Raw genomic sequence first — 21,096 nt, 5'->3', positions numbered from 1 at the left:
CTATACGTTCCTGATTGGGGTAGACGTTTCAAGTTGTTTTTATCTCAGCCAACCAGCGCGCATCCGGCCTCGCCATTTTGCTACCCGCACCCTTCTTCCGGTCAACAACTACAGGCCACAATTAGCCAGACATCCAGATCTGATGCACGCGAACGCGGTCCGTGACACAGCCTAGGATCGCTGGACGTCGTGTTTCACCCTCACAGCGATCAAAGTCTGATACGCCACTCGTCGCGGAAACGCATGGCGTTCAATGCTTTCTCGCGTTATGATGACCAGCCTGGTTCTTGGATGCCGCGCCCCCCATGTCCACTCCCTGGTGCGACCTTGTGACGGTTCCCTTTTCCCTTTCAACCTCTTGTTGTTGTTTGTCGTTCACCTTCTTTCCTTTAAGTCATTGGTAATAGAGGTAGCGGTTGCTGTGCTCCGGCTTGTTTCGCTTCTTTTCGTTCTTTTGCGCTCGTTTGGCCTAGGTGCGCTCTGGATAGCCGTCCTGGTCCCTTTTTTATTCCAACCAAGTCTTTTTTTCCAATACTGTCGCTCTGAGTTTTGGGTTTCTGGTTTCGATTCTTTCTCGAAAACAAGAGGTATAGCCAACAGTTCTTCACTGGACATACTGCAAACACTAGAAGGGTCTTGGGCAAGGGCGAGGATCCATTCATTGTTCGATTACTCCACATTCTCTATCCTGTCACAGTCCCGCCACAAGGTGTTCCTGCATGAACAGGAGCATAGCCCTCTCATTCGCCATTGGGGTTGTCAAGGGACATCAACGCGAAAGGACGCATTTAGCACCGAGGACGCGCCCACTATAAGGAATACACATACGCCCAAGATAGCACCTGGGGGTCTTGTAAGTGTGTATTTCTGGACTTGACCAAGCAAATCGCGCTATATACGGATCTCACCATGTTTCGGTCACCACTTTTCGCTTGGTCACCACGACCAGATCAGGATCAGGACCTCGAGGCCTCTTTAAGGACGCCTGCAACACAGAATCCGTCGCGGTTCAGCGCATTCCGAAATAACGTGAGGGGAATTGTCAACGGATCGTCGATATACTCGCAGTCGCCGGCCCTCAACAACAATACCAACATCAACACACCTAAAACACCATTTCTAGGCTTCTGGAACCGCCAGCAACAGCCCAACCTCGATGCCGACACCACACATCGTGAATCTCACGATTCCAGATCTCCTCTCCATGCACATCATACCGCAGGGTCCTACATCGGCGCCATCGCACCACCGCAAGACCACCAGGAACCAACCACTGTCTACTCTGCCCGTCACCCAGCGGACGTCCCGTTGCCTGGAAGCAGTCATCAGCAAGATGGTTTTGCAGACCCCGAGATTCAGCAACTCGCCGATGAAATAAACGGCCGCCGACACAAACGCCGGAAGCACCACAAGCGGAGAAAGCACTACCACCACCATCGCCACCGCACTGAACGATCTGGATCAAATGGATCAAACGGATGGGTACGCAGAAGAGAAGAGCGAGGCACACACACCACCGCTGTGTATATCCGCGGATCAGCTGCACGAGGAAAGATGATAGCGTGTGTGATTTCGGGGACGGTTTTAATTACTATCCTCGCAATCTGTAAGTTTGATCCGTTCCTCTAATCCCTCACGTATTCATCACTAACAACGTGATTCAGACCTAGCAATCGCCCTTACAAACCGCTCCCTCGGCCAAGAAATTCACATCCTCTTCATCATGGTTCTGCTCACCATCACAATCTTCTTCTGCCACTCCCTCATCCGCCTCTGCATGCTCATGCTGAATCCACCTTCGCCTCACGACAGCCACCGCGGAGTCATGCCCGATATGATGGGAAGTGGGGGCGAGGGCTTCCAACCTATCGTTCCAATTCGCGTGCATCTCAGGCGGGATGAGGAGGCTGCTGACGGTGGTGTGGATAGCGAGGCAGCTCTGGCAAACGACGTAGTGATGGATGATGAGAAGGATATGCCGCCACCTCCGCCACCGGCGTACGGGCTCTGGCGCAGCAGCGTACGCGTCGACCCCAACTTGTTGCATTGGCAGCGTGCCGATGATGTTGCGCGCGGAAGCGCCATGTCTACTGCTATGCGCTCGCGCTCTGGATCCATGTCTGGTCCTGCCGTCCTTGCGGCTGCGTCTCTACGTGGAAGCGCTGCGTCCACCAATGCACCACCCACATCACAACAGCCAGAAGGTCCCCGCCCACCTTCCTACGTCTCGGAAGATGGCGTAAGCTACATTACTGAAGCGCAGCCGAGGAGTACGGTGAATATCGGTAGTGGGTTGAGTGAGATTCATCCTGCGTGGCGGCCTGGGTATGCCATGAGTGAGATCAGAGGGGGTGAGCTGCCCGCTTCTGCCATGAACGGAAGCCGTGTATAAGCAAAAGTATATTTTGGCTGTTGACTGTTTTGGTCATTTGGATATCTGTAGCGTTCTAGCATTGCGTGTCGCTTTCGTATACGAATTCATGGTATACAATCTCACATATTCGTTCGCTAGCCTGGGAACACCACGTCATGCTCTCCCTCTCTCTCTTCCTAGACTCCCAGGGTCTTTCATCCCATGCTTTTGCTATTGTCCTCGTCACTTGAAGCTAAAACGGAGTGATCATCCGGGGTCACTGAAACAACAACGATACCCGTGGCGTCGTTCCCCGTTCGAGATAAAGCAATCTGTTTCGGCACTTCTTACACGGCTTGTTTTCTTCTTTTCGTCATTGTTGGAAGAGACGATGTCATACGATGTCATACTTCGGCTGTTGAGATCCAGGTCTTCGCGGAGTGTGGCAGTGTTCGCTAAGAGTTTATCGTTATCCGTTTGTTTTCGTGGGAGGAGGACAACTGGAAAGTGGTGACGGTGCGGTTAAAAGATTGAAAGCATTATGATTCTGCAAGTTACTAAGCTTTTTTTGGCCGCGTTGTGTTGCCCTGCCTGATCATCGACGTTCCTCCATCGCAATGTATCAGAAGTGAAGTTGTTGCATGCACGTCTAGATACAAATGACGGCTCCCGTCTTATCCAATTTTTCCCTATCGTCATTCCTCCGCCCGCTATTCTTGGTACACAAAACGCAAGGGGGCGCCACTTCTGTGAGTAACTTCTCTCTTCTGTTCTATGGTAATCCTGCGGCTTTGTGAAAGCTGCATACCACTCCATTGTGCTCGGTTGGTTGGTTGACTCCGCTACCAAGTGCTCTGCGGTAGTGGCTGCTCTGGTCACTATTCTTTGCTCAGTATACATCCAGTCCTTGCACACTTGTGATTTTTACCGTTCTTCAAACTCTGTTCCTATCCCTATCCTGATAATGAAGGCCACGTATTTGTATCCAACATTTGTACAGCATTCCTACAGAGGTTCCGTGATTATAAGTCGTATAGGTCGCCATTGCCATCCTGTACCCTCGGTTGCGTATCTCGGTAGGTGTGAGTCGACCATGCGCATACTCTACACGGCGTTCCGAAGAGTGTGAGCTTGCCGGGTATGACGCAAAGATGAGGACGCCATTTCCATTAAGCCAGATATCGGGAAGCTGACTTCCGCCGGCCTTAGCCATCTCTGAGGGCCATTGCTGCCTGACATCGCTCAAGAGTAGGAACAGGCTTTGTATCAACTCTACCACCGAAATCGTGACTTCCTCGTGGTGTATAGAGTTTCCCCAAGGACATTTGAGGACGAAGTGAGCTTTTGCCTTGGAATAGGAGGAGATATGGCTCAGTATAGGTACAACTTCCTTGATGTTTATACGGATCTCCTTCAGGGAGGTGGCTGTTGCGATATCGAAGTCGAGGACGATGACTATAGATGGATGGCTGCTGAAAATTTCTTGGAAAGACCCCCAGAATATCGAGTATCCACTGTTCCTTCCGGTTGGACTAACCAGCTCCGAGGCGACAACGGCAAAGTTCTTGGAATCCGAGGTCGTAGTGCTGATACTCTTCCTGACAACAATGCTTGTATCATAGGGTATTGAATTGAATGTAACAGCATCCCTGAGCTTCCGACTCAGATGAAAACCTATCGGGTTGAGGCCTCGTATTGAGCGCGAGTCAAGATCGAGTACAATCTGGTCAGCTGAAAATGTGACCAGCCTGAGGATCTTGCTCTGCAAGAGCGTTGGCAACCTTCCGAGATAGTCGCGAGAACTTCCGAACTCTACCCATTTCACAGCTTCTTGTTCCAGAGCACTGAAATGTCGGATCAAATTTGGTCCAGTAACCCCGCCATACAGCAAAGACGAGTAGAGGACGATATTGTCGACAAGCAGTCCCTTGAAAGCGTAGCGCTTCAAGTCCAAGACGTCTTGAGTACTGATTGCGATCAAAATCCTTTGTAAATGTCCCGCGCGGTCCATGTCGTCCTCTTCTTCAAAATGATTGTACTCACTGCAATCATCCTTCTCGCGCTCTGTTGGTTCTCTCTGGGTGAATGCGACTACATCTGCAAGATAGGGATGCTCCCATAATAGCCTTACAAGCTTCAGAATAGAGACATCTCCTAGTGCTCTGTAGCACCGTTCGGGACATAAAGCACCGGCATCTATGCGGACCTCCTTCAGAAATTTGAGTTGAGAGCCCAGATTCTGCAGCCACTGGGCCACATAATTTGTTACGAAGTACGAGTCGTCGTCATATTCTGCATCTTCTTCATCGTAGCCGCGAGAATCGTGGCAATAAAGCGGGCGCGAGAACATAAAAGTATTGTTGCCGTATAGGTATCCGGCTGCTTCAGCGTATACCTGTCGACATAGGAGGAGAGCGGGAGTGACTGTCTGGAAATCATGGACGAAGATTTGACCCTGACAAATCTCGTTCTCGTACGCTTCATCAAAAGCCTCTACTGTAACGGGCCAGCTGGAATCAGGGATTCTCTGTGGTGGAATAGCGTGATATGCTTTGGCATTGTGGAGCAAGACAGGCTCTTCGCGCGTGAACAAGAGCTCATAAATCTGGTTGCGAATCTCGGCCGGAAGGTTAAGGAAGGAAGGCTCTTTTGGGTCTGCCGGACTGGAGATTTGCTTCGGGATCTGCATCGTGGTGGCAGGACTAGAATTGCTGTGGTCAGCGAGTGTCGATGAAGAGTGCGTGATCGCAGCGAGCGACAAGGACTCACTGGTTTGGCGATTACTCGAGCAGCCCACGACGCGATCAGAGTCTATTACGTAGATGAGCGTGAGGTGTTTGTTGATAGCGAAGGGTGAAAGTAGAGGAAAGAAAAGTGATTGTTGTTGGTGTGCGCGCCAAGGCTGGGATATCATTTGTAAGGAAGGTAAGAACGAGAAAGATGAGAGCGAGGAAGGTGAGAGCGAGGAAGGTGAGAGCGAGGAAGGTGAAATTTTCATCTCTGCCCGATGCGCATGACTTCAGTTAGGACAGCGCACTCTCTTCGTTTTGTCGGAGAACGTATGCATGACAGAAAAACAGGAAAATCATATGCAGTGATTAACAGAGATCAGTCATATCTGCAATAGCGAACATCACGAACTGCATTTGTAGTAACTTTAGTGTCTCAATCTATAAACAATGTCTATACTTGGCTGCCACATCTACTAATGATCACAGCTTATCATGTGAACCTGCTACAGCATCCTCTCCCTCCCTCCCTCCTTCCTTCCTTCCTTCCTTCCTTCCTTCCTTCCTTCCATACGTACATACGTACATACGTACATAATACGAGTCTTCCAACTTCCAGAATACCCAGTTCACTCTCTTACAGTCTACCCACACTCAATGAACTCGCCAACTGACCTTGAGAAACGAGTTTTTGAATGCTGGGTGTCATTTCCTGCCTTCGCATCTCGTTGACCGAAGTCGAGGTCCAAACAATGACATGATGTAAATTTCCAGTTGACCCTAGGGACGACGTCTCGCACTATCAGGCCAGTAACAGTCTCGTAACACTGTCCACAACTTGAACACAGGGTCCAGGTCCAGTCCTCTATTCCGAGCGACCATAAGCTCGCTGGAACAAAAATTTTCGGCAAAGCAATAGCCCCTAAACTTGATCTCGCATGCTCTGAGCCCTATATGCCGGTTCTCAGTGCTGATAATCCTCACTGCCGACGAAGCTGGGTAAGGTGAGTTAAGAAGCTTTCCGTGACCTTCAATCCAGATGTCTGGAAGAACACCAGAACCATCAGAGTCGACAATAGGATCGTCGTCGAAGGCGATATTGGAGAGCAAGAATACCTGTCGGAACAGGTCTGAAGCTGATATTACGGCGCTCGCCTTTTGTATACAATGGTTCTTCTGGGGACACTAGAGTGAGATAGAAATAGTGTAACGATGGATATATTCTCGAATCAAACCTATAGTGATCATTCAACATTCATCATAGCTAATCATAAAATCCCAGAATCTTGTTCGCCCGATCCAGAATGACTCTCTCACCAGGGCCCAAGCCCGCAGCATCGCTATCCCACTCTTGCAACCCCATGGCCTGACAGCCCTCATCACCAACCAAAGCATGCATATCCTCAGCCTTGATACGTCCAACATGCTCGCTCTCACCGATACCGCCGCCAAAGTCCGGGCTTGGGGTTCCATTGACGAAGTTCTGGCGCTGCCGGACAAGGTAGTTGGCGTTATCCTCCGTCATCGGGCAAGCTGGAATGTACAAAACGCTCGAGTCGGACTTGCCTGCATGCGTCTTGTCTACACTGTGGATGGTGTCGCAATGCCAGGAGACGTAGTCGCCAGGTCTGACTGTCGGCATATGGATCATCGACTTCTGCAGGTTGAGATGCGGATGCAGGAGGTGGGATAGCTCCTGACCACGACCTGGCGTCGCGCCATGTACCCATGCGTTCTGTGTTGTATCCATCTCCCAGTTATCCGATGCGAGGAAGTCCGCTGAGTTGGTGAGGGCCTCAGAAGTCGTTTGCGCACCGGGGTCTACGCCTCGTTTGGGAGAGAAGAAGGGTCGGAGGAGGTAGTATGCGGTGGCTTTGGCCAACAACGGGTTGACCAGCAGTGTACCTTCAAAGGGTCCAGTTGTGGAGAGCGACAGCCAGCCTTGGAACATGCGGAATGCGCTGCATGCTCCTACGCCTTGGTGAAGGTCTGAGTTGACAGAAAGACGACAGCTGGCTTCCCAGGGGTCAAAGTCTTCCCAGCGTCCTTTCCAGACCGAGTCGTAGACTTTCCCGAGCCCGTAGCCTTCCTCGGACCAGCGTTCTACACTGCCGCCGTCGACGTGTGGTCCCAGTGCAAATTTGGCGTCACCGGGTAGGCGCATGCGCAAGCGATCTGCGTAGCTTATCGGGTGTTTTGTGGAGAGTGGGATGTGTGGGTTGAGGCTGTGCCAGTATGACATGAGGAAGGCTTGCGTCTTGAGGAGGTTTGGATTACCGCGGGCGAGGAGTTGGGTACGCGACCAATATAATTCAAAGACTTGAGGGTTATCGGCGGGGAAAGCTACAACATGGTCAGTCGCATTCATCCCACCGAGATGCACACACGCATATACTCACCCTTTGTCTGAGGATTCTGGCGAATATACTCTCTCAAGTCTTCCTTCCACTGCAGCGCTTCCTGCTCGGGTATTACATTCCTTACAACTGCAACACCTCTCTTGCGCAGCTCGCTGTTAAAGGACTCGGGTGCATTATCGATGTCCTTGAAGTCAATCTCTGGGATGACTTTGCTGCCTTGCTCGACAATGAGCGGAATCTCGTCGCGAAGTGTCCGAAGGAGGCGTTCCCAAGATTCTCGTACTTCGCTCTCATGTCCCCGGATCAGACGGCTTTTGAGGTCGGCATATTCGGACGTCAGAGGCTTGAACTCCTGTCCCGAGAGCGACGCGAAAGCGTCGGATATATCGCCCGCGCGCTTCTGAGCCTGTGTCGCAGCGGTGCGCAGTTGCGTTGTGGCGCGTCTCGTCGGAGATCGAATGGTTCGGAGCGCGGAGAGCATCGTCGCGGGCGTTCGTTTGGAGATTGTTCGACTGTCTTAAGGCTGTATCATAGTCCTATTCATCCCCAGCAGCCGCCCATTATATACTGATGCTTGCGCCGAGGTTGCACCAGACTTCACTGTGGTTCCGACAGAGTCTTGAAGCTGAAGCTCGAGAGAGAAGATACTGTACCTTCGGAAGCTCTTCTCAATGAGGGATAGCGCTTTCTATGAGCTCTTGCAACCCACCTGTGTCGTAATTACCACTACGTGTAGAGCATCGTTTCCGACATCTCCATCTTGGATCATCATCAGCTCCTAGGCTCACGAATGAGAAGACGAGGAACACACTCTTCGGCGCAACATGTTAGCTGGCAGTGGTCGGAAGGAAAACGGCCGCTTCAACTTGCCCAGTACCCCGCCATCCCACTCCTCCAGGCATCACCTCAGCCCAAGATGACTTCCGCGCCACGCCTAGCAGGTTAATAGGCAGGCTGAATCGGCGGCCCGAGGTCCCACTGACCGCCCTGGACATTGTAGACCCTCGCGGGCAGAATCGACGTAAAAGTATAGCTTCGTCATGTGGGATGAAGCTATAACCCTCAAGTGATCGTGACGATGAGCGGGGTCAATGGGCGAAGGAGCCATTGACGACACGGAGAAATCGACTATAGCCCGCTTGAGCTTGACGGAGCCTTACCAAGTTCCTCATATGTCTTACGGCGCGTCTGTCAAGGTCTTGTCGACGCGTGAGGACGGTTACGGCGGGACGTTCTCCGCAGCCATTACTGTGTCCACGTATATGAAGTATAGGTGTCCCGTTGCTGCGGGCAGCCTTCTGTTCTTTTTCTGAACTGTCAGCTCAAGCACACATACTGCTTGACTACAAAAACCAACATGTCGCAGTCGTACTTGCCGAAAGATTTCCTGTGGGGATTTGCAACAGCAAGGTTCGTCTGACCCAGTACCGTTCTCCACTCTGGAGAGTACCCAAGTACCCCGCCACGATGTATCGTTTTGGGGGCCGCTTTGTTGTCACATACTGAGTTTCCGAACCTGCAGTTACCAAATCGAAGGCGCACCGCATGAAGATGGCCGTGCTGATTCTATTTGGGACACCTTCTGCCGCATCCCGGGCAAGATTGCAGGCGGAGAATCCGGAGATGTTGCGTGCGATTCCTACCACCGCACTGACGAGGACATTGCTCTCTTGAAGGATATCGGCGCAAAATCTTACCGCTTTTCTCTCTCGTGGTCCCGCATCATACCACTCGGCGGACGCAACGACCCTGTAAACGAAAAAGGTCTGCAGTACTACATCAAGTTGGTCGACGACCTCCGTGCCGCAGGCATCGAACCGATGATAACGCTGTTTCATTGGGATCTCCCCGACAACCTGCACAAGCGATATGGGGGCATGCTGAACAAGGACGAGTTCGTGAAGGATTACGAGAACTACGCCAGGGTGTGTTTCAAGGCATTCGGTTCGAAGGTAAAATATTGGATCACCTTCAACGAGCCATGGTGCAGTTCCATTCTCGGATATGGCACCGGCCTTTTTGCTCCCGGCCGTTGTAGTGATCGGAGCAAGAGCGCAGAGGGTGACTCTTCGAGGGAGCCGTGGATCGTCGGCCACTCGCTCCTCATTGCTCATGGTGCGGCAGTCAAGGCCTACCGTGATGACTTCAAGTCCAAGGATGGAGGCCAGATTGGGATTACGCTCAATGGTAAGTGACCAGCACGTGGCTCGCGTATACCGTATGACAGTGGACCGACCCCACGCAATATCGAGCCCGTGCGAGGATAGCTACAATCGGTCTGACGTCTGAGCATGAAAAACGTGTACTGATATGTCGTGTAGGCGACTGGACGGAGCCGTGGGATCCAGAAGATCCGAAGGACCGCGAAGCCTGCGACCGAAAGATCGAGTTTGCAATCTGCTGGTTTGGCGACCCAGTGTACTTTGGCAAATACCCCGACTCGATGCGCAAGCAACTTGGTGATCGCTTGCCTGAATTCACACCGGAAGAAGCGGCTCTTGTCAAGGGAAGCAATGACTTTTATGGCATGAACCACTACTGCGCCAATTACATTAGACACAAGGAGACTGAACCAGAACCTGAAGATCATGTTGGCAACCTGGACATTCTTTACCAGAACAAGAAGGGCGAATGGATCGGCCCAGAGACACAATCAGTCTGGCTCAGGCCGATGCCTTTGGGCTTCAGAAAACTAATCAAGTGGCTTAGTGATAGGTATGGCGGCCCGACCTTCTATGTGACTGAAAATGGCACCAGTCTCAAGGGAGAGAACGATCTTCCTCTTGAGAAGCTGCTGGACGACGAGTTCCGTTGCGAATACTTCAGGGGATATATTGGAGCCTTGGCCGACGCTCACACATTGGACGGAGTCGATGTCAGGGGTTATTCCGCATGGAGTCTCATGGAGTACGTTCATCCCATATTCTTCCAAGTTTCAACGTTTCCTACACCCTTCCTCCCCACTTGTCATATGGAAATTCCTTTTTCCAACGAGTGGTGGAGACTTTATTGTCCGCATTGTGGTGTTGCGTGTTCGTACTCGGGTAGATCATCTATCTCTCCTAGCTTCAAACACTGATTCCTTGGTCTTCCCGCGGAACGCTGTGGTAAAAGGCGTCATGACACACGCTGACATAGTGTACCTGCAGCAACTTTGAGTGGGCCGAGGGCTACACGACACGTTTCGGCGTTACCTACGTCGACTACAAGGGTGGACAGAAGCGATACCCTAAGAAGAGCGCGCGCGAAATCTCGAAAATCTTTGACAAGTACATTAGAACGGAGTAGGTTCCGGTGAACCACGGTGTGGCGTGCGAGGGTGTAGGTCGGGTATGCACGCCATCGAATCAACGTCGATGTGAGCTAGAATTTACAGACAGGGCCCTTCTAGGATTCTTCTAGCGTCATATATGTGGCATGCAGACGTCGGATGTGGGACAATGTGGCATGTAGACGGATGCGGGACAATGTGGCATGCATCGCTCTGATGGGCTGTCCTTGCAAATTAACCATCTGCGGCAAGCTGTGCGACTCTCTCTTTTCTCTAGATGGATCTCGGAGACTTAAAGATGCTATCTTAGATCCGGAGCATTGCGCCATCTTAGGCTCTGGGTAGTAACAACCACTGGGATGATGGTTGTGTATCTCCCGTGTTAGCCTCGCGATATTGATTCCGACGTTTTGAATGAACTCCCAATCTACATACTAAGATCTCTGGTACCGTGGTGCCCGAAAGTAGCGTGCACAAAGTTTGGTTGAGTAGCCACAATGGTGTCATGGTTGGGCATGGATGAAGCATGCAGAGCTGGAGGTATCGCGATGACCGAATAGGCGCGCTTCCCTCCTCGCCTGTTATCTACACCAATTCGACCACCAACGTCAGAAGTAAGCCACTTTCAGCCTCAGCAATGCACCCCACAATTGCGTCCTTCATGCAGCCTGCAGGTCAAACAGTCCAAGAGCAATGGATAAAGCCACTTGTGGCCCAGCGACGTCACAATCGCATTCGCGTTTGCTAAGAAACGAGTGCGAAAGAAAACTGTAATTGCAAGGACCCACCAATCCCTTCGATAGCGAAGGGTTACGCCATCGCCATCTTCTACTTCTAGCCTCAAAGCTAGAAGCTTCGGAGACTCTTGATGGCGCAACAGGCTCGCTTGGCGCGAATCGTGAAGCGTGATCGGTGAGGGAGGGCGCGAAATTGTAGCGTTAGCGAGGCTAGGAGAGATCAAAATGGTGTGGTTAGAGCAAGTGGGGCATCCTTGTTGGGGTAGACCCGTAAACTCTAATTTTCACCAAGCATGTTTCAGGATAGGGGTTGTGTTGTCACCAAAAGTTCGTGGCCGCTAGCGGACTGCATGGTCTTGTGGGGTTTGGGTTGATAGAGTTCGAGTTTAGCAGCGGTCAATCAGGATGTAGGTCGGTGGGTGAATGTCGGCTGATTGTCAGAAACAGACGGAAGGAGATATCCTAAGTTTGGTAGCGAAGTATGGAGTCATGACGAACCGTCCGTCTGTGACAGTTTGGCGGCTGGCCTTGCTTTGGAACCGGCACCTGAGTGATGGATAATGCTGATGTTTCGGACACCATTTGATCCGGCCGACGCAGGTCGGCTTGCGCAATCGTGAACGGGCCCGCGTCGAGGACAAGGTGTCCTGGATTTAGGCCTGGGTGAAGGGCCCTTGGGAATGGTTGAACTAAGCTTGCTTGCAGCCGCAAGGCACCTTACGAGTAAGACAGGTCTAGCGAACGAACCAGTGCCTCGCTTTGGATCCCACGAAATCCAGTGTTTGGTTCCTGGTGGTGACATGGCAGCTGAGATCTGACAGACGAGGTAGTTACACTGCAGAAACCGATCTGCCGCTCCGGGCCATACTGCACGGATGCATGCCACTGCGTTGCGCCGGGTCCGAGGGAGACGACTACGGGGCTAAACGGAATCGGAGTAAGGAGCATTATGGATTTCACCGCTACATGCTGGACGCTGAAGGGTCGAGATCGAAGATACTTGGACGCGAGCTGCATACCTGATACTGCATGCCAATGAATGCGGCGAAGATCAACGTTCGGGCAGCTACGTGTGGGGAAACCTCATATTAGGCTCACCCATACACATTGTAGTAGTAACGGCTGGTTTCAGATTTTCGCATCTGTCATGACGATGGTGGTTCGGCAGGATGTCTGCGGCACTGTGCTGTTCCTGTTGGGAGGGTTTTTGACAGCTTGCATCGGAAGAGCTTCCCCAATCGCGTCCATTGCAAAGGGATCGAGTGGTACCATTTCAGCCACTACCTAACTGTGTAGAGAAGTGACGGCGGCGACGCTAGAAGTTTGCATGGACGGTGAGAGTATTGACGCTAGATAGCCTTGGGTTGTGTGCAAGGGAGAAGCGAGAGGCGGGCGACAGCATTGACGTAGAGAGAAATGAGGCTAACCTCGTGACTTCCCGTACGCGTACCATGGCCCTCGACTCTTCACCGAAACCTGAGGCCGCAGATGGAGTTTGCTGGAAATGAATGCACGCTTTCGGACGCCATCTAGTTGTCGCTGTCTCAGGTATACGCACATCATCCTGCTGGACGTCAAATAACGTCGCTGCTAACCTCAAGCAGACGGACGTTGCAAGTGGTGCGGCGTAATCTGATCCTTCGTGCCTCCCCACCCGCGCCCCTCCAAACCACCACGACTCTGGCCGCGAACATGCATCTACCAATATTTTTTTTCTACCGAGAATCTCCATCGAGAGGAAAGGCACTGGGCAGGATCGCGCGCTCCGGTCCATTCTCTCATCGCGGCTCGCGGCTGGCGGCACCTTAGCCTAGTGCTGCCGACGTGCATCATTCTCATCTTCGAAACACTTGCCGAAATTCGCTATCGTCCAATATCGGCGCCAAGCGTATCCTTCGTGGCTGGCAGGCTCTCCAAGGTACGAGCACTAGCAGTTCCGCTCCGGGCCTAGCGGCTGTAGCCTCGCCGTGTACGCCTGCGTCTATGGAGCGGTGAGGTTGCTCGGAGGATTCTTGCTTTATCGATTATTGGGGGATGTGATGCATAGCGCAGCAGATCACTCTGCCCCCAGGGCACTTTTACTGCTCATCAGCATCTAAACTTCGTCACGAGGTGTGAATGCATCAACACGGTCGTCTCGATTCTGTTGCTCGCGCAGCTGAGACTGGCCGTAATCGGACAATCGGGTCGTGAGATGCAAGGTGCACGAGCATCAGCCACAACCTTTTACAGCTTCTCTCCCATGCGGCGGGCAGCAGGAGCGCATCACGGACTCTCTCTGGCCAATGCTCCTCAGCTCATTTCTGCAAGTCCGACTGTCGGCAATGCAATCCAAGCGAATGACGGAGCCTTCACCATATCTTTCCACGTGCCGGCCATGCGCTTAGTCTGCAGGGCGCCGAATATAGACGTACCATGTATGCATAGCCAGCACACGGCATGAAACACATCGATAGCCATGAGGCCACGATAGAGTTTGTCTCCGCCGAACATGTACAGCACGTAGATACAGGTCGGCAACATTGCTCAAACTCGATATGTCACCTGTGTGTAAACATGGTCCGTGGAGTTACCTCGGAACTATCCTTTCACCAGCGCTCGTTCACTGCGGAGGATGGGAAGTCCCTGGGTCCCGACATGATCGACGTGGTTGTCGAGGCTGCACCCCTGGGACTCAATACACGTCAAGATCCACAGCGGACCCTCGAGCGTCTCGCAATTGTCCACTGGCTCGACGCTCGACGCTCGATGCCCTGGTAGAGTAAACACACGGTCGACCGGCCCTCCGACTGAAGCGGCCAAGGACAGGCCCATCATAGCCCTTGGCATTCTCGGGCTAATTTTCATCATGCAGGGCTTCCACGTGCTGACCCTTTTAGCGCTGCCGGGGCCTGCTCGTCTGCTCGCTCCTTTGCCTGGCCGGTGTCACCCCTGGATCCTGGCATCGCTTCACGTACTCTGGCTGCATGAGCCCACGCCATACGCTCCTCAAACGTCACATTTTGTCCGTGTCTGCTTACCTGTCATCCAAACTTCGCTACGGTCCGCAAACACGACCAGCTACCTGACTGGCAAGCGGTCATGGCGACATCAGGACCATGTCTGCCCATTATTATGCGCTTCCGGAGACCCTTCGCGGTGGAGCCACGGGCGCTTTTCTGCGCGCTCTCTCGACGTAAGGTGGGCCGAAGGGTGTTGCGCAGGAAGTCGGCCATGCCACCTAGAGTGGGGTGCAATATCCCAAGCTAGAGCCTGTAGTGCCCTTCCAGAAGAGCCACGACGCGCATCCAGATGCAGGGCGTGGTTCTGCTAGCCCTCCTGCCACCACCGTTGAGAGTTTATATGGCGTGAAGGGTCTTTACAAGCCTAAGCTGATACGAGTGTGTGGGCTACGCTGCACTGCATCCAAGCCTCGTGCTAATGTAGAAGCTAAAGTGAAACGATTTCCCCAGAACCCACGTTGTGTGGCTACCCACCAGGGGTCAGGATTAGGATGCCAACACTAGCCTAGGGCCGAGCATGGGGCCCGAAAGACGCTATCCATCAGACCTGATAGCAGGTTATAGGCTCATGCCAGCCATGTCTTGCTACCATTAATCCTGTCTCTCTACCAGTTTTGCTTCACCCTCTTAGTCTTGCTGTCCCTGACTTCGTTTATAATATTTGTCTTTCACTGACATCATTCCTTCCTCAGCGTCTGGAACACGGCACACAGCCATCCTCAACCCCTCGTCATTTTCCCCTCTTGGGAGCCCGGGAGCACCCTTCGCCCGCAGAGACAGTACTTGATATTGTCAAACGCTTGGACCGCATTCGTTTGGGCCACGCTGACATAGCAACGTCGACATCGCATATACTCTCACCGCCTCTCGCGGATCCTCGATGACTTCAATTCTCCACTACCGAGACCCTATCGCCTACAGGAGTGACTTCATGAGTACCTCCAGCTACCACTCGCCTCACATGGATCAGCAGAAGAGGTCGCCGCCTTATGAGGGCCATTCTTCTGGCTCAGAAGCAAGACAGCTCACTCCTGGTGCGAAGAAGCGACCATCGAGAGCTGGTACCCGCAGCGTCACTACTCTCACCGCCGCTCAACTGGAGCGAAAGAGAGCCAATGACCGAGAAGCACAGCGAGCGATTCGTCAAAGAACGAAGGACCATATCGACACACTTGAGCGCCAAGTTCGCGATCTCACTGCGCAATTGGAAAACAATTCGTCGACCAAGATGATGGACCTCATCAGAAGAAACGAGGAGCTCGAGCAAGAGAACTCTGTCCTCCGCGCTCGTCTATCACATGCCGTGTCGGCACTGGGAGTCCCAGAATCAGGAGCAGGTATGTAATATTGATTTCATTCCTGCAAAAGCACTGTCCAATTGTTCGACTCACAAGCTCGTTGGGCGTTGTTGTTGCTTTTTGGTGTCTCGGGCCGCGACCGTTTTGGTGCAGCCGACCCTCTTTTCGCAACAAGTCACATCTTTCTTTTGCCTCATTTCCCGCTTTCCGAGTCTGCGGCTCGATTGAGCGACGTGCAGTATCTGTAACGTTGGTTTCCTTTTAGAGCCCAAGCGAGACGAGAACAGCGATTTTCTTCTGCAGTTGACGTGATATCAATGCATAGAGGCTGACATCACTACAGCAGGCGCACCTTCACCGAGTGACCGGGTTCATATGCTTAGCCAACCTCGGAGAATGTCTACTGGAACTGCGAGAAGCGCACATTCAGTACCCGAAATAGCAACACCTGTGTCGCAACCTGGACATTGGCAGTCGCAGCATACGTACGCCCATCACGTCTCCTCGCCCCATGTTGATACGCCACCTGCCATGGGTGAAGTCCAAGCGCCACAGCACGAAGGAGTTCGCTGGAGTCCTCACCCTGGCCACCCGCAGCAACAGCAGCAGCACCATCAAGTTTCCATGCCAGTGCAGGATGCGTCAGTCCATGCGGTCGAGCAACCAAACATGTCATATCCCAGCCCATATGTCATGGAGAGCAACGCGCGAGCCATGTCTTACCCGCTTGAGAATGCTTCCATGGTCACCTCACAGCCTATGCCAATGTCCGGATACGGAACGCCCACTTCGCATCCTTCGCCTCATGCCTCGGAATACCAACGGCACATGAGCGTTCCTATGCATCACCAGCCGGTTCAAGGCCAGGGTCCGCCTCAGCACCAGCAGCATCACACGTCTGCACCCTACGGCTCCTACCCAGTTGGTCCTCAGCAAGGCTACCCACCTCAAGTGAGTCACGGTAGCGAGATGCCCATGATGCATGCCCAGCACGGTCAGCCTCAGATGATGAACGAGCAAGGCCAGCACATCATCTACCAGCCGTATCAGTCCAACATGAAGGTTGAGCATTGAGGATGAGCACGACTCGTCCCAAACATGTCCGCAAATCCTTCGTGGCTGCAGACCGTTGGCAGGGGTACCAGGGAGACGATCCTTCGATTTACCAGAACGTCCATTTCCAGCAATCTACTAGACGCGCGAAGCACCCTAGAACAAGCCCATTGTTCAGTTTGCAATCTTCCTCGAGACGGGACATAATTGCCAGCGACACGCGGCACTGCGCGGCACGGTCTCGATAGGCTGTATTCTTCGGCGATATAACACAATTGTTCCGCAAGGGCCCTTCCGAATGTGGTATCTCGCGCCGCTGCTCGATTCTGTCGATGACGGCAAGACGCGATCTCGCGGGAATTGATAGGGACGACCATGCCATGATCCCTTTGGGTTTGCACGCTAGCAACAATTGCATTACCAGCCGTGTCCATACGTTCACCGCATCGTTGGTCACCCGTTTCCAAGAACGCCCCAGCTTCGGACAATTTCGCATCACATTTTTTTTTGGATGGACACACAGTGCCCCCACGATCGCATGAAGCGCGATGAAACATCAGCACGGAAAGCCCCACATGCGGTATGTGGAATCACATCAAGATTGCAGTCGCCCGTCTTTGCAGACAGACCCGCCTTGGGACGCTACAGCTTAGTGTGTTTTCCCTGGGGAGAACTAGCACCACGATGGACGGTGAAGAGGTGGATCCGATGATGATGGATTTGGTGGAAGGCGAAAGAAGACTGGGAAATGAGCAAATGGAACATTCCGTGGATCCTCCGTTTTCTGCGCGCCTGACCGGGGGCCTCGTCGCGAGATTTGTGAGCGGCGTTTTGGGCTTCCAAGTCGCTTCCTTCGCTTCCCCCTTAGCTAGTCCGATGGGCTGCTTCGATGGTGCGCTGCAAACCCGTTCCTGAAGGAGCAATGCAACCGAGATAGCCCGATATCCGAGCATCCGTTCGATTCGCCCATGCCACCACACACACGAATACATCCGCCGCTGTCCGTCATGGTATTTGTCTTTGGTAACTCGCGCAAGGGAAACATGCATGGCGCATGTGGGGCTAGCTTCCAGAAAGTCTGCTAAAATTTCCTCGTGCGGTCAAGTCTCCACCAACGCTGAAACATGGTATGCCAAATACACTTTACGAGCTATCTACGAGCTACACTGCGCTACACCGGTCTCTGGTCACGCATGCAGCATCGGGTCGTCGTGAAAGTTCCTACTATTGTGGATTATCGCCGGCCCTACTGTATCTTCCGTCGGTTGTGTTCTTCCGATGGGCATAGAAGCGCCGTAACGCCGAAAGACCGTGGCCAGCAGAATTTTGGCGTGCCTTTTTTCTGCCCACCCTGCGGAGCCTTTCGTTGCCAAGCCCAAGGTGTGGAGTCTTTGCGTGGCGTCCCGCGGATCCGAACACATGGGACACATGCGTTCGGGCGCACTTCCGCCCAATCGCAACTGCAGCTTCTCGCAGTACGGCGCCTGCGCTCGCTTGCGTCTGCATAGGGAAGCGTTGCCGATACGCAACCATACGAAGTGGACTTCAGCTCACCGCATTGTACCTTGATCCTTGATCACGGTGGTTTGTGTGCATGTTTGTCACACCGCATGAACGCTTACGGAACGGATGGTACACATTGACCCGGGGCCGCTGGACAAGACTTGACAAGACATCAATGGTTCATGTACACTACGACTACAGGCCCTTCCTAGTCGCGATCGCTCTTCATGATGACGCCTTCGCTGCGGCTGCCTGTTGCGCGCGTATCAGCTGTAGCTCTTTGGGATACCATCGTTCGCCAACGTCAGGGTGACTCTTGATCCTGTTCATCAGCGTTGCCTCGCCGAGATGTCCCCATCTGCCTTTGACAAACGTAAACTCGACGTCGTCTTTGCGCTGCTTCCTCGCCTGGTCCCTGAGCTTTAGTACTTCTTCAGGGACGTCCATGGCTTCGAATTGGGCGTCGTAGCTCACGCCTTGGAAGAAGGGCACGGAGTAGCGCGCGCCTTCGCCTTTGCGTGGACTGAGGACACGATGCGTGGTTGATGCGCAGACACCATCTGTGAGAGCCTCCATACCTTGGCCGATTGCCACGACAAGAGTGCCAGGTATCGGCTTGCAGTCTATCCATTCACCCTTTGCGTTTTGCGCTTGCAGACCAAGTTGATTGGAAGCTTGCAACAAGTAGCTCGTCAGCATACTATCTTTATGCGGACCTACGCCCTGGCGCTTGATCTCCCACTTCCTGCGATCCATCTCGCTCGCTTCAGCTGGCAGATCTGGTACATCGACCTCCGGGTACTTGACTATCTTGAGCTTGTGCTGCTGGTCGCGATCGAAGAATTTCTCAAATGCAGTAGAGGGAAGTCCAATAGCTTCTGCTATCAACGATGTGAAGAGCGTGGAAATGTGCGACATGCGACGTATGTAGTCCTCATACACTGGTCGAAAAGACGGTAGATACTCTGGCGAAGGCCATTGGTTTGGTGCGAGAAGATTGTGGTACAGTGGGGCGTCGAGTCCTGGTATGGGGTGTGGAGTCGAAAGATCGAGCTGTTCTCTGTGGTCTGGATTGAATGCCGTGGTCTCGTTGTCGAGCTACGAACGAATGTTGTCAGCATGCATTACGACGAGCCGGAACAAAAAAGAAAAGTGTTTTTATTTTAGCAAGAGGAAGAGAAGGACAGGTAATGGCAGGGGAGAGCGAGCGCAAGTTTACGGCCTTCGAGTACATATTGTTGGCGTCGTGTATTTGGGATATACCCGGGTGATTTTGATCTTTTGCAACTGGCGTTACTTTGAGGGCATTGGAGGTTTATTGTGCATACGCGTTACGGGATTACGGCCGGTTCTTATTTGTCGCTTTCCTGCTTCTTCTGTTCTTGTATCATAGTTTCATAGATCGATTTCCTTTTATACCATGCATAGCGTAGCATAGCGATAGCTTCTAATAAGACCATCGTCATATCTGCACATTACGGCCTTCTTCTGCACATCCATCGCCCAGGACTTGAAACATGAACAAACTCGAATGAATCACAAACTCACCCTACTCCAGCCCAAGAAACTCTTCTCGTTCTTCATTTCGATCCTCTCCTTCTCTTCTGTCGGCAATTCCTCAAAGAATCGCCCGCACTCCTTGATCACATCTTGAATCAACTGCCCAGGCAGACCCGTTTCGCTTAGGTACAAGAACCCCACGTTCAACAAAGCGGAGCGCAAGTCTTCTAGAAACTGAGGTTTCGTAGCGGGGTCCAGGGCTGCACTGAGCGGGAGTATGGGTAGGGTCGTGAAGGTCTGTGGGACATCTGCCATGTTTGCGGTGTATGTTGAGAGACCAGCCGAAGCGGTGATGCGTGCCGCCGATACGTGACAGTGCCTCTGATAAAGCGCAGCGATGCTGATGTTGTTGTTGTCTGTGGGATGAAAATCGCGGCCCCGTTCCGTTGTCGCTCTCCTGCCTTGTGGTCTATCGAAATACCCCGCCTCACACCATACAGCGGGGCAATCACACCAAACAACTCCTGTCCTTCTGACTGGCCGCGGGAACTGGTTCCCTGTAGCGGCCAAAACTACTCGCTTCACTTCCCGCCTCCATGTTTGTTCGGCAGAAGAGAGTGTAAAGACGTGTGCGCCCTAGTACCGAGCCATCCATTTGAACGCCAGACCAACAGCTGTGAGCTTCAAGCCGCCGATGACGAGGATACTGAGGGCTTCGAAGATCATGACTGTAATTTGAAGTGGATCTTTGTCTCGAAGAGGAATGTGTGGATGTGGAAGAAGTGTTGCGATTGGTAGAAAGTAGGTATTCTTGTTTCTTCGAGGTAACTTGATACGGAGTAAGGAAAAGGAAACAACACGATGTTTGCTTCTCTTATATACAAACTGACATCCACTTCCCGAATAACGGCGCGCCCTGTCACCTCGTGCCCACACGCCTCACACACGGAGCTGAAATAAGAAACCTGAACCCGTTTGTTTTCGCTGCCGTCCGTTGGGCAGCGGGATGACTTGCTTGCTGGCTTGCTGGATGAGTAGCTCGCTTTTGCTCCACTCGACCGCGGTTTCCCCAGTTATCTACAACGATCGAGGCATCGCATCGCAGCCCGCCGTGGAGAAGCATCTCCACAAAGACCCTTTCGGCGTAACGGCCGGCGTTGTTCGACCACCAATTACCCTCCACGTGCTCATTCATCTATCATCATATGCAACCCTCAGCATCACGCGATGATATCCGCGGAACAGAACCATCGCATACAGCGCTTGTCGAACTTCACTTACACGTACGAT

The 21,096-nt window shown here is 52.6% G+C and overlaps 6 protein-coding genes across 6 annotated transcripts; 3 read left to right on the top strand and 3 right to left on the bottom strand.

Annotated features, from left to right (window-relative positions):
* The first annotated feature begins 795 nt into the window (after nucleotides 1-795).
* On the top strand, nucleotides 796-2,634 carry CC77DRAFT_458153 (hypothetical protein). Its single transcript, XM_018531775.1, has 2 exons — nucleotides 796-1,606; nucleotides 1,665-2,634. Exons 1-2 carry the CDS (start codon nucleotides 910-912, stop codon nucleotides 2,390-2,392), a joined length of 1,425 nt encoding a protein of 474 aa, XP_018380716.1. The 5' UTR covers nucleotides 796-909; the 3' UTR covers nucleotides 2,393-2,634.
* Nucleotides 2,635-3,287: 653 nt separating this feature from the next.
* CC77DRAFT_999541 (hypothetical protein) lies at nucleotides 3,288-5,042 on the bottom strand (the record flags this gene model as incomplete). The annotated part of the gene is made up of 2 exons (XM_018536565.1): nucleotides 3,288-4,391; nucleotides 4,485-5,042. The coding sequence occupies 2 exons, from the start codon at nucleotides 5,040-5,042 to the stop codon at nucleotides 3,288-3,290; spliced, it is 1,662 nt and encodes a 553-aa protein (XP_018380715.1).
* A 1,304-nt stretch (nucleotides 5,043-6,346) lies between these two features.
* On the bottom strand, nucleotides 6,347-7,923 carry CC77DRAFT_1013240 (DUF1479-domain-containing protein; the record flags this gene model as incomplete). Its single annotated transcript, XM_018523820.1, has 2 exons — nucleotides 6,347-7,425; nucleotides 7,482-7,923. The coding sequence occupies 2 exons, from the start codon at nucleotides 7,921-7,923 to the stop codon at nucleotides 6,347-6,349; spliced, it is 1,521 nt and encodes a 506-aa protein (XP_018380714.1).
* A 601-nt stretch (nucleotides 7,924-8,524) lies between these two features.
* On the top strand, nucleotides 8,525-10,972 carry CC77DRAFT_1025043 (beta-glucosidase). Its single transcript, XM_018525992.1, has 4 exons — nucleotides 8,525-8,852; nucleotides 8,965-9,629; nucleotides 9,764-10,349; nucleotides 10,592-10,972. The coding sequence occupies exons 1-4, from the start codon at nucleotides 8,800-8,802 to the stop codon at nucleotides 10,728-10,730; spliced, it is 1,443 nt and encodes a 480-aa protein (XP_018380713.1). The 5' UTR covers nucleotides 8,525-8,799; the 3' UTR covers nucleotides 10,731-10,972.
* Nucleotides 10,973-15,413: 4,441 nt separating this feature from the next.
* CC77DRAFT_946735 (hypothetical protein) lies at nucleotides 15,414-16,824 on the top strand (the record flags this gene model as incomplete). The annotated part of the gene is made up of 2 exons (XM_018535103.1): nucleotides 15,414-15,789; nucleotides 16,094-16,824. 2 exons carry the CDS (start codon nucleotides 15,414-15,416, stop codon nucleotides 16,822-16,824), a joined length of 1,107 nt encoding a protein of 368 aa, XP_018380712.1.
* A 1,597-nt stretch (nucleotides 16,825-18,421) lies between these two features.
* On the bottom strand, nucleotides 18,422-20,466 carry CC77DRAFT_457731 (Clavaminate synthase-like protein). Its single transcript, XM_018531774.1, has 2 exons — nucleotides 19,855-20,466; nucleotides 18,422-19,404 (listed from the first exon to the last, which is right to left on the bottom strand). Exons 1-2 carry the CDS (start codon nucleotides 20,119-20,121, stop codon nucleotides 18,532-18,534), a joined length of 1,140 nt encoding a protein of 379 aa, XP_018380711.1. The 5' UTR covers nucleotides 20,122-20,466; the 3' UTR covers nucleotides 18,422-18,531.
* Between the last annotated feature and the right edge of the window lie 630 nt (nucleotides 20,467-21,096).

The sequence above is a fragment of the Alternaria alternata genome, assembly GCF_001642055.1.
Source record: "Alternaria alternata strain SRC1lrK2f unplaced genomic scaffold CC77scaffold_26, whole genome shotgun sequence".
Lineage (NCBI taxonomy): Eukaryota > Fungi > Ascomycota > Dothideomycetes > Pleosporales > Pleosporaceae > Alternaria > Alternaria alternata.
This window is presented reverse-complemented; position numbering and strand designations above follow the sequence as displayed.

What these genes read in the sequence shown, in the direction of transcription:
- CC77DRAFT_458153 (XM_018531775.1), top strand. Translation starts at nt 910, where the DNA reads ATGTTTCGGTCACCACTTTTCGCTTGGTCACCACGACCAGATCAGGAT. An exon ending in AATTACTATCCTCGCAATCT is followed by an intron (nt 1,607 to 1,664) that starts GTAAGTTTGATC and finishes AACGTGATTCAG; the next exon opens with ACCTAGCAATCGCCCTTACA.
- CC77DRAFT_1025043 (XM_018525992.1), top strand. Translation starts at nt 8,800, where the DNA reads ATGTCGCAGTCGTACTTGCCGAAAGATTTCCTGTGGGGATTTGCAACA. An exon ending in TGGGGATTTGCAACAGCAAG is followed by an intron (nt 8,853 to 8,964) that starts GTTCGTCTGACC and finishes CCGAACCTGCAG; the next exon opens with TTACCAAATCGAAGGCGCAC. An exon ending in TCCGCATGGAGTCTCATGGA is followed by an intron (nt 10,350 to 10,591) that starts GTACGTTCATCC and finishes GTGTACCTGCAG; the next exon opens with CAACTTTGAGTGGGCCGAGG.
- CC77DRAFT_457731 (XM_018531774.1), bottom strand. Translation starts at nt 20,121, where the DNA reads ATGGCAGATGTCCCACAGACCTTCACGACCCTACCCATACTCCCGCTC. An exon ending in GTTTCTTGGGCTGGAGTAGG is followed by an intron (nt 19,405 to 19,854) that starts GTGAGTTTGTGA and finishes ATTCGTTCGTAG; the next exon opens with CTCGACAACGAGACCACGGC.